Genomic DNA, 12,143 nt, shown 5'->3' on the forward strand with positions numbered 1-12,143 from the left:
TGAACAAAAGCACTGGATACTTGATTATAATTCAGATAGCTGTCTGGCCTTTTCCACATGACGTACTTTTTACACACAATCAAACTCAGTGTAGGGTTCCTTCAAAACCCAATGCATGCTCTATGAACCAGTGGCTCTAAAGGGCTGAGTGAAAAGGACATATTATTCCAAGTCCAATCATCTGTGTGGACCATGGTTTTGTCCCTGCAGTCAGTGATGGGCTGTGGGTATTTGCTTTCTCTAAAGGATGGATTTGTTAACATTTCTAGAAGTTTTTACCCTTCCACTTCTTTTGTCCACAAAACAAAACAAAATGAACAGGTATTTTTGTTCATATCCAAAATACAGAAAGTAATAATAATTTAAAAATAAAAATTCAAGCAGATTCATGTAAACCATGTAATGAAATACCTACTATCATTAAAATAATGGTTATAAAAAATTTAATGACACAGAGAAATGCTTATGTGGTAACTGAAATTAACGGGCACATATACAGTATAACTGCTACTCTAATTTTTTTCTCTTTCACACAACACACATTACAAAATGCTATGTCTGAAGGGTAGAATCTTGTCCTTTTTTTGGTATTTATATTTTATTTTCCATATAGTTTACGAGATACATGTATTATATATTATTGGTAGGTTCAGGGGGAAAATTAATGAATAGTTGGGATCAGCAGTTGGCGTAATGACTACGTTGCTGAACTCCCATGTAGCCGATCGCGGTTAGAGTCCTGGACGGGTGGCTTAAACTCACGCTGGGCACGCGTGCATGCATGCCCAAGATCCCAAGAGGAAAATGGAGGAGAAGGGATTGTGGCATGGCCATGCCCCCTGGGGGGTGATTTCTCGCTTTCTATCTCTCTGTCTCTCTCTGTCCTTCTGGAGAGCACATGCACCCTATAGCAAAATCCTCTCCAAAAAAAGAAAGAAAAGAAAAGAAAATTAATGAATAGGAAAATGTAAGCCTATTGTTAGCTTTTTACTAAAAGTTAAAACAGGTGACTATCAATCCTTTTCATCTCCTAGTTCAAGTACAAAGAAGGCTATCGTAAGCAGCTGGGCCACCACATTGGGGCCCGGGACATTAAAGATGACCCCAAGATGATGTGGTCCATGCACGTGGCCAAGATCCAGAGTGACAGGGAGTACAAGAAGGACTTTGAGAAGTGGAAGACCAAGTTCAGCAGCCCGGTGGACATGCTGGGGGTGGTGCTGGCCAAGAAGTGTCAGGCCTTAGTGAGTGACGTGGACTACAAGAACTACCTGCACCAGTGGACCTGCCTGCCCGACCAGAACGACGTGATCCACGCCCGCCAGGCCTACGACCTCCAGAGTGACGTGAGTAATGAGGATAGTAGTGATATGCAATGGTGGGGACTCAGTGACTTACTTGGAGTAGGTAAAGCCTACCAGCCCCTGCCAGAGGAAAGTAGCATGTCTTCCTTCCTTATAAATGGCAATCCTTCAGTCCTCCAACCCAAAATGGAATATTGTCTAAAACTTTGCCTGTCCACCAAACAGAATTTTCCAGTGTATTTTACTTTTTATATCCTTTAGATGGAAATGTACTCCCAATGAGGGACAAATGTTTACTGGCTTTTTGTGTCAACAGAATATGTACAAGTCAGACCTCCAGTGGATGAGAGGTATCGGCTGGGTGCCCATTGGCTCTTTGGATGTGGAAAAATGTAAAAGGGCAACTGAAATTTTGAGTGATAAAGTCTATCGGCAGCCTCCAGACAAATTCAAATTTACCAGTGTGACTGATTCCCTGGAGCAAGTGTTGGCCAAGAATAATGCCATCACTATGAACAAGGTAAGGCTCCAAATTTCAGAGAACCAGTGTGTGGTATTCATGAAGCAGAATCAAAGAATATGAAGCATTATTGAAGAAAGAATAAAATAGAGCAACAAAATACTTACGCCATTCATCCACCTACCTTCTTACCTATCTATCTATAATTTATAGTTTAATATTTACTTCAGTTACTGTTTCATGATTTCAATTTAATAACATGTTTTTATGGAAATACAGTCTTTGCATAAAAAATGCTTTTTTTACTTTCCTTTCTATTGTTAAAATATATTTCCGATGACCAGAACATACTTAAAAATATGTTTCAAAGTGAACTGATTACTCGAAGACGTGTATGAAATACATAATGTACATACAATGCATAACCTTTTATTTCTTGTCTATGAATTTCCGATTGTCCCGACATTTCTGTACACTGCATTTTCTTCCTGGTGAGTTTATATATTTGCTTTGGTAGCGATTATACACAGAAGCCTGGGACAAAGACAAGACCCAGATCCACATAATGCCGGACACACCAGAAATTATGTTGGCAAGAATGAACAAGATCAACTACAGTGAGGTGAGAATGGATGCTAATTCTTTGATATTTGTGTGCTTTTTTTATTTCAATTACCCTGTTCCATGTAGTACTAGGTGACATCTTTATAAAAACCTTTTTCTTGCTTTATGTGACTAACGACTCTTGCATTTCTCAATCACCATCATAAACATCAAACTTAAAGTAATATGACTTACCATTTAGGACATGCAAATTACAAGAACTAATGAGTTCACCAGTAACTGTACAATTAAACAGACCATTTTATTTTACTAATTTTCGAAGTTAGAAAATTAACAATAAGACAAATATGTCTATATCTCCCTTCTATGCTAAAGCTTTACTGTAGGAAATATATTTTCTAAATATGGTCTATTGCTCCTAAATTGTAGTTCAGGGTCAAAATTTAAGATCTGAATTTAAAGTCATGGACTAAAATTACAGCACAACCAAATAACACTGAGACAGGGAGACAGAACCTGTCAGTGCATATATCAGCAAGCTCAATTCGTTCTCCTTTTTGGTAACCATTGGGCCACATGCCCCAATTTCAAAATCAAAGATGCTTAGGTGGAGAGGTCAGCCTTTTTTTTTTTCAGTATAGGAGTTCCCACCCAATAGGTTGTTGTCCTGCTTTTTCTTAAGAGTTCTTTTGTTTAAGAGTAACAAAAGAGCTTATGTCATAAATTGGTCCATTTGTTCCAGAAAATCCCATTGGAAAATAGTTTGAGTAGTGAGTCCCAGTGTTGCTCTCTCCAAGTCCTCTGAAGCCACTCAGAATAAATCTGTGCCCACTCATGAAAATGGAGCTAGCCACCAGGGGCCTGCCTTGCAAGCTACATCCTGACTCTCTTTCTAAAGAAAACATCCCAAGTTTCTCATATGGTATCCATGCTAAAATGTGACTCTCAGAACTAAATAGTTCACTGTTGAGTGGGAAGTGACTGGGGTAAAATACAATTAACTATGCTTTTCCTCTTGTGGGCACTTAATACCCATTTCTATTAAAAAATATATTTTGTTTGTTTTTTGCTATAGGGCACATGCGCTTGTCAGAGAGACAGATTTGGTAGAGGGGTCATAACTCACTGTTTGCTGTACAAAGAGTGGAGAGAGAGGGAAAAGGAAAGTGAGAAATCATTCCCTTGGGGGATGGTCATGCCCAATTTCTTCTCTGCCATGTTTCCTTGAAGGATTTTAGGCATACATGCACACGTGCCCAGAATATTTTTCAAGCCTTCAGATCCAGGGCTTGAACCATGCAGTTGACTATGTGGAATCCAGCTGCCCTAACCACCATGCCACTGAGACTGGCCCTTGATTTCCATTTCTGTGCCTCGTGTTCCCAAGATTTATCGGCAGCCATGCCACTGCCATGCACATGGAGCTTAGGGTCAGCCCAAATTCTAAGACCGTTTACTGGACTAAAGCTAGGTTTCCTCTATCTTGCATGTATGCCTTTTTGGTAATTTAAACCTCGGTTCAAAGACCCACATTTATCTCTCTGCAATTTTTTCTTCTTAGATTGAGCTATGGGTTTAAGCCTTTGGAGACTTTTGTGGAGCTCAAACTCTGTGAGCTGATGTATTAGTCCTTTCTATCAATTTTGTGCCACCAGCAAATAAAATACATGTTTTTTGGACAACAGTCCACAGTGTATTTCCCTTCTGCAGAATATAACTTAGAGAATTTAGATAGAATAGTCATCCTCTTACATAACTTTATTTTGGGCATGCAGACTAATTTTAGTGCTTGCGTAACTAACTCTTAGTTGTTACTAGAAACTGAAAACAGAAAACCTTATTATCAAATCAGAAAGGACTGAATTTTTACCTAAGCCTGCAATATAGGTCTTAATTGTTACAGAAAAATGTGCAGGGATTTCAAGAGACACAGAGCACCTGTAGCTATCCACTCAGCATTTCTGGAATTCTCAACTCTGTGTGCTGAGAAAGCTCGGAGACGCTGTAGTGCCACTGCTAGTTTGATGAGGTCTAGGGAGAATTCCCTTGGATGAGTGTCTGACCTGCCTAGTCTTTCTCTAAATTTTCTTCATCAACCTAGCTCTATTTTTTTGTGTTTCTCTCTTATCTAGGACAGGGAGATGAGATGCAAATTTATTATGTCATGTTTTCCTCAAAAGTGTGACTTTTTTTGTTTTTGTTTTTGTTTTGTTTTTCTTTCTTTGCTATGGGGCACATATGCTTGCTAGAGAGAGGCAGAGAGAGGGGCAAAGTGAGAAAACACCCCTGGGGGATAGGGGATAACCATACTACAGTTCCTTCTCTACTCTCCTCTTGGGATTTTGGGTGCACACACAGACACCCGACGTAATTTTCAAGCTCTGGATCCCTTTTGCCTTGACTACATTTAACTCTATGGAAACGCTAATCACCACTCAAAGTCCAAGCTGAAGATCACTCCCTCTGCTGATAATTCCTTTAGTCTTAATTTAGAGTAAATTACTAATTCCTTGAATTCTCTACTAACCATGTATTAGGTCATTGTGAAAGGTATGACATATTTTTCTGTGCAAAAATGTGTCGTGCTTTTCTCGACAACCCAAAAGTTAAATCACCTCTTGTGATTTGACTTTTCAGCCGTTGGTTCCGTAGGTTATCAGGTTTTCCATCAATTCTCCCAGAAACTTCAAAAATGGGAAAAGGTCTGATCCTCACCTTTGATTCCCAAGCACCTGGCACACTCACAGACACAGTGTCAGTGCAGAATAAATGTGACTTGAACTCACTGCCATGAACAATACTTAATCATGACCTTCCTTCTGATCTGCATTTTGCCACTCTAGGCCTATGAATTTCAGATTAATTTTCCCAGTTCTTTTCAAGTTTGATTCATCATTTTAACTAAAAAGATTTAAAACTATATATATATGTATATATATGTATATATTAAAGTCTTAAAAACACGGAGATGACCTATAAACTCTCACAAGTGAGATGATAGGTACTGTCTGTGGAGAACGTGATCAGTTATTTCAGCCCTCTGTCATTATCAATAACTAACTGATTTTTTTTTTTTTGGCCTAAATTCAGAGCCTGTATAAACTTGCCAACGAAGAAGCCAAGAAGAAAGGCTACGACTTGAGAAGCGACGCCATCCCCATCGTGGCAGCCAAGGCCTCCAGGGACATCATCAGTGATGTGAGCTGTCCGCCATATTCTCAGTACACGCTCCACTTGATGTGGCCTTTGCACTCAACTAAGTCTTTGAAAAGAACTTTTCCAAGTCTTTGAAAATCTATCCCAATGTATTTCTGTTAGATTTTTCCAAACTTCAGTTTTGGGAGGAATGGATTTGATGTTTATAAGAGGGGTTTGTAACCTGTAGGACGCATCATCAGTGCAAACTAGTCTAACGAGGATAGAGAAAGATCCGTTCCTGTGTATGCGGTTGCTGTGAGCTGCAGGCTTAGAGAGGCTTATCTAAGTTATCACTGTGTTTATGGAAATGCTTACAGAGAGTGCAGCTCCTAAATTCAAGTTCTTCCAATAACATCAGGGCCTGGATTCCATTTAATTTTTTTTTTTTTTGGATAGGTTTTTTGCTATAGGGCGCGTGTGCTCCCCAGACAGACAGAGAGAGAGACATAGAGACAGAAAGCGAGAAATCACCCTCCAGGGGGGGATGGCCATGCCGCAATTCCTTCTCCTCCATTCTCCTCTCGGGATCTTGGGCACGCACGCACACGTGCCCAGCGTGAGTTTTAAGCCACCGGGTCCGGGACACGAACTGCGGTCGACTACGTGGGAGTCCAGCGACATAGCCATTACACTAACTGCTGGTTCCCGATTCCATTTAATTTTAATATACAGGTTTTTAAAAATGTATATGACACCTGATACTACGATTCATCTTTGGATGATGATGATGAGAAGGTGTTTCATTAGTACTAGTGAAGGCTACTGACCCAAGCACTCTCCCTTAACAATACCTCCTGGCCATGTAGCATGTACCTCCAGAGGGAAACCCTCATCCTTCCCTGGCACCTCAGGGATTCTTGAGGAACAGAACCACTGCTCTGAAAATCAAAGCCCACTACTCAGGAATATAATAATATGCTCTTTTATACTGGGATATCATGTTAGTGACTCACTTTAGTTTATGTACGTTGGACTTTCCCAGCAAATGGACTTATGCCAGTAATAATCAATAATGAAGTAAGGATAACCAAAGAGTAATGAGATCTCTGTGCTAAGAGCTTCACATGCATTGGCCCATTTACTCTTCATAATCACTCCAGGATGTGGATATGCTATGATCCCCATTTTGTGGATTGTTTAAACAGCTTGCTCAAGTCAAACTCTTAGTAGGTGGTGGAGTGAAGACCCAGGCAACCTCATTCCTTCCACTGTATTGTATCACCTCCTGCTGCACCATCTATACTTTCTCATTCGGTACTCTTCATATTTTGGATAATTGACTGAGATTCCACAGTGCAATCCTCGAGCATGGAATAACAAAAGCATTGCTGGCCCACGTGAGATAAGAGCCCATAATGTTATTAGGAACGTGCTCTAACCAGTTGACTTGCTTTGTCAGCTTGACTAGTAAAATTAAGTTTCAAGGGACCAGCAGTTAGCGTAATGGCTATGTCGCTAGACTCCCACGTAATCGACCATGGTTTGAGTCCCAGACCCGGTGGTTTAAACTCAAGCTGGGCGTGTGTGCGTGTGTGCCCAAGATCCCAAGAGGAGAATGGAGGAGAAGGGATTGCAGCGTGGCCATCCCCCGTGAGGGGTGATTTCTCACTTTCTGTCTCTCTGTCTCTCTCTGTCTGACAAGCACACACGCCCTATAACAAAAACCTCTCTCAAAAAAAAAATTAAGTTTCAAAATGATGCCTAAAACTTGCCACTTCTACAAACTGCATGAATCCAACATGAGATAATAAATTCTCCCCCATAGCTGCTGCAGGAGGCCCTTGACTTAGAGTACTTTCGTGCTTGTCGGAATCACTCACTTCCTTCCCTACTTATGAAACCCAGCATGCTACCAAGTACATCCCTTTCTGGACACACTTTTAGTGTATAAGATCCAATTCTACAGGCTCCCCAGTTCAAATGGCCCCTCCCTGCATTTCCCAAGTTCCTGCCCCAGAGCTATGCCTTATTACCGGGCTATAGGTTTAGGTATACAGCACACCTCTATAAATCCCATCTATTTTGCTACGTCTGTGGTTCCAGGAGACTATTTGAGTTAGTGCTTCTTAGCTAAAGTCAGTTAAACTCTAATATAAGCAAGATGATTTTTAATAGACTTGCAGCCTTCAAAGATTAAAAACCTAAACCTAATTTGTGCACTTCATTTTCAGTACAAATACAAAGATGGTTATCGCAAGCAGCTGGGTCACCACATCGGGGCCCGGGACATTAAAGACGACCCCAAGATGATGTGGTCCATGCACGTGGCCAAGATCCAGAGTGACAGGGAGTATAAGAAGGACTTTGAGAAGTGGAAGACCAAGTTCAGCAGCCCAGTGGACATGCTGGGGGTGGTGCTGGCCAAGAAGTGTCAGGCCTTAGTGAGTGACGTGGACTACAAGAACTACCTGCACCAGTGGACCTGCCTGCCCGACCAGAACGACGTGATCCATGCCCGCCAGGCCTACGACCTCCAGAGTGATGTGAGTACAACATCTAAAATGAAGCCATGTGCAGAAGTAATCAAAACTATCTGCAAATTATTTTTTATATTCATCAGTTGACTTACTCAAGCTAAGATATTGTCAGTAAATGAGACTTGAATTTGAATGCAGTGTCATTACTCCATTATAAACACATTAAGAGGCTTCATGGGGAAAGTGAAGTTTGCAAGGTAGACTTGGTTTGAAATTAAAATTAAGTAGTGTCAGAATTCAAGGTCCACCAGAGGGAGACATTTTCTTCTTTTAAAGGAGAAAGAAACAACACATTTTTATTTAAAAAAGAAATTACTCTGGAGTCTGGTTTTTACTCCCTTACAGAACAATAAGGTTATGTGATTGGAATGCTAATGCCTGCGATGATGCTAAGGGTCTTTCTTATGAAACAGAAGTTGCTGCTTATGCAAGCTCTTGGACTGTTACACCAACACTTGCTCCTTTTAGCATGGCTCCCTTTGTGGAGAGGCCACGTGGTAAAGGCCAGGCCTAGTACTTGTGGAAGCAGATGCATATCTGCAATCTGAGCAGGAGAAACACATTTCCTACATTATATATCTTATCAATATTTGAAGGAATATGTAAGCATTAGAGGACTTTGCAGAATAACATAACAATTATTGTACATTAATTGGCTGCTCCTAGAAACCACATGGCCCACATCTGGGAAACTCCCACATCTGGCCTGTAGCTTCCGACATACAGAACTCTGCATTTTGCAGTTCTCTCCTAAAAGGAAGGCTTTGACAGCACATAGAAGCTCGTTTAAAAGGGTTGATGTCACTCATAGAGTGACAACACCGACAGACTGCTTACCATCCGTCTATTTGTTGGGTACCTTTTTTTAGATTGCCTTCCTCACCCCGTGACATGTCCTTTATAATGCGAGAAGCATTTGAAAGTTGAAAGGCCCTCCAGAGGTACAAGATGATATTACTTTACTTCTAGCTGTTGCTATTTTGGGGCAGTAACTAGTCTGCACAGGACAACTCTAATAGGCTTTTGGTCTAGGCTACAGAAATACTCATCTAATTAGTTGCTGTTGCAGGTGAAATCTTTCCAACAAGCTGAGCAAGTGTCTGATACCTTTATTGTGAAATACTTATGAGTATTTAATGGGTACATATAAATCTTAGGCAGAAAAAGAATGATTAAAAGTAAGAAATAAAGATATGGGAAGATGATTCTAGAAAGGAGTTTGTGCTTTCTTCCTAAGAAGGAAAAGAAGAGGCTGGTCCTTATACTGATGGAATGGTCATTTCTTCCTCAGAACCATGGACAATGTGATAGGTCCATGTTGAAGGTCTGTTATAGGTCTGTTGGAGGTCTGCCTTGGGCTTTAGGGGTTCTACATCTTCAATATATTTTAACTTTTCTCTTTTTAAAAATAATTATTTATTTAATTTTATTTATTCATTCGTTTATTTTAATTTGACCAGAGAGAGACACAGAGAGAGGGAAAGTAAGAAAGCAAGCTACCAGGTCTGGGACTTGAACTGTGGTTGGCCATGCAGGAGTGTCCAGTGCCTTAACCCACCATGTCCCTTAACTTTTCTTTTTAAAAAGAGAATAAAGAAGTATAGATATTTTTGAAATAAGGAAAACATAAAGAGAAAGCAATCATAATCTTACATTATCAAAGGCCGTTCCAATTAATTTATCTACCCACATTACTTCATGTGCAGTTTTTCACTCAACACTGTATTAAAGGCTTATTTGACATGTCATCGATATTCTTAGAGAAGGAGGTTCATAACAGCTGCAGAGTGCATCGTTTAGCTAGGCCCTAAACTGACTTACTGCTAGCCAGTTGTTAGACTGTATGACTTCTCCCACCCTGCTTGGCTTCTTTCCCTGGGCACATGGATGTCACAATTACAAAATTCACTGAACTGACTGACAGAAGATATTATGTATGATCCTTCTCTCCTGACAACCTAAAGTACTCGATAACTTCTTACAGCTGAGAGACTTTTTGCTTCATTTTAGAACATAGTTCCTCTTTCAGTCTGCCTAACAGTGAGTTTGTTTTATATGAAAAAAAAGAAAACAAAAAAAAAAAAACAGAATTGAACTTTATTGTTTATTCCATTTGTGTCTTTACCCTAAATCTTTTGGTCCTGATGAAGTATCCCTGCCTTTTTCTCCTTCTCAGAATGTGTACAAGTCAGATCTCCAGTGGCTGAAAGGCATTGGCTGGGTCCCCATTGGGTCTCTGGATGTGGTCAAGTGCAAGAGGGCTGCAGAGATTCTGAGCGACAACATCTACCGCCAGCCTCCGGACAAGCTGAAGTTCACCAGTGTGACTGATTCTCTGGAACAGGTGCTGGCCAAGAACAACGCCATCACCATGAACAAGGTGAGTCCCAGCAGTCTTAATTAGCTTTCCAAGGTACCAAAAGATATTATTGCACTTTGGGCCGGACAGGTGGCGTGGTGGTTAAGAGGTCTAGATTCCACAAGATCGACTCCATGGTTTGAGTTCCACAGCTAGTGGCTTGAAAATCATCTTGGGCATATGTGTGTGGGTCCAAAATCCCGAGAGGAGAATGGAGAAGAAGGGATTGCAACATGGCTATCTCCCGGGATGGGGGGTGGAGGAGGATGGGGGTGGGGAGAAATTTCTCATTTTCCCTCCATCTCTCTCTGTCTCTCTCCAGAAGGTACACATGCCCTATAACAAAAACAAAACAAAACAAAAAATGGACCTAAAACTATCTAGGAAAGTGTGGGATAACATTTACCTCTTTAAGTTACATCACTGAAATTCACTAACTAGTTTCTGTTATTCCCAGTTTGAACCTTGATAACTAGCAATAAGACTCAAATTGCCAATGGGCTACCTTACATCTAAGTTTGGCTTATTTTTCCTGATTAGGCTAACAATGGCCCTGTTTTATTTTGACTTTTTGTAATTCCTGTTATGAATGCTTTTCAATCAGCACTTACCTTCTTTTATAGCGCTTATACACGGAGGCCTGGGACAAAGACAAGACGCAAATTCACATCATGCCTGATACACCAGAGATCATGCTGGCAAGGCAGAACAAAATCAACTACAGTGAGGTAGGGCCGTGTTCTGTGCTGCCACCTTATCTCGTTGTTGTTCATTTATTTGTCTACCCTTAATTTTTTGAGATCCTTGGGCCTAAGCCATCATGGTGCATGTAGCTCTTTCATGTGAACACTCAGCCCATCCAGACTTTCACCCCTGGGCTGAATATTGCATTTTATAGGATTCCACAGACAACCCGGAGTCACATTCTCTTTTCGGTTTATAGTCATTCCCACTGTGACCCAATGGGAGTGAGGAGTATTTTTGGCATTTTCCAAGGAGTAGAATTGCCAGGTAAAACACTGGCTCAATATTTATACTGAAATATTATTTGTTTATCTGAAATTCAAATCAATTGGATGTTCTATGTTTTCATTTGCCAAATCTGGCAGCACTTTCAAGTAGACCTCTGTAACATGTATCTCTTCCTCATCTAGGTCCTGTGTAAAATTGGGAACTAAAACAAAGTAAAATAAAATCGTACCCTTTTTCCCACTAGAGTTTGGTTACAGGACACATGTGTGTGAAAGCCAGGTGCGCCTGCTCTCTGAACATCAGTGTTAGCTTCTGGGCACAGGTGTGCACTGGAGCGGCTCCCGTCAGAGGGGAGCCTGCTTAGTACAGAGGAAGAAACAGGGAGACGCTAGGCTTCTTTCCAAGGGGTGGAGAGAGCTTAGCTAAGCTGAACGTGCCCCCTGCCATCCCTGCCACCTCGGTATGTCAATAAGTCACTGCAGAGAGAAACAAAGGTGAAATCATTGCGCTTCCTATATAAAAAGCACACCTCAGACAGGAGCAAGACGTCTTCTCCATCAATGACATGAATTAATGATTTTTAAAAGTAAAGCACCATTTTATAGAGTCATGTTTTACGAATAATGATAAAAGCAAAATTTAGAACCTTTGAGATATTAGTTAACTGTGTTTTAAGTTATACATTAAGTTTTTCTGATTTCTTTTTAAAACGCTATAAAATACTACATGATGGTTATTAAATGTTTAAGTAATAAATGAATAGAAGTACTTTATGTACAAATTAATAATATAGTCTGCCATTTCTTTTT

At 40.5% G+C, this 12,143-nt stretch overlaps 1 protein-coding gene across 2 annotated transcripts in view; it reads left to right on the forward strand.

Annotated features, from left to right (window-relative positions):
- The window catches only part of NEB (nebulin), a 234,272-nt gene that overhangs the window by 94,735 nt on the left and 127,394 nt on the right, over positions 1-12,143 (forward strand). Inside the window, exons 59-65 of one of the 2 annotated variants that reach the window (XM_027775357.1) lie at positions 1,035-1,346; positions 1,621-1,824; positions 2,282-2,386; positions 5,419-5,526; positions 7,698-8,009; positions 10,180-10,383; positions 10,986-11,090. In XM_027775357.1, coding sequence (XP_027631158.1) covers positions 1,035-1,346; positions 1,621-1,824; positions 2,282-2,386; positions 5,419-5,526; positions 7,698-8,009; positions 10,180-10,383; positions 10,986-11,090 — 1,350 coding nt within the window. The remainder of the gene's footprint in view (positions 1-1,034; positions 1,347-1,620; positions 1,825-2,281; positions 2,387-5,418; positions 5,527-7,697; positions 8,010-10,179; positions 10,384-10,985; positions 11,091-12,143) is intronic. The other variant, XM_006157632.1, reaches the window with a different exon arrangement.

The sequence above is a fragment of the Tupaia chinensis genome, unplaced genomic scaffold, assembly GCF_000334495.1.
Source record: "Tupaia chinensis unplaced genomic scaffold, TupChi_1.0 Scaffold000549_1, whole genome shotgun sequence".
NCBI classification, from domain to species: domain Eukaryota; kingdom Metazoa; phylum Chordata; class Mammalia; order Scandentia; family Tupaiidae; genus Tupaia; species Tupaia belangeri.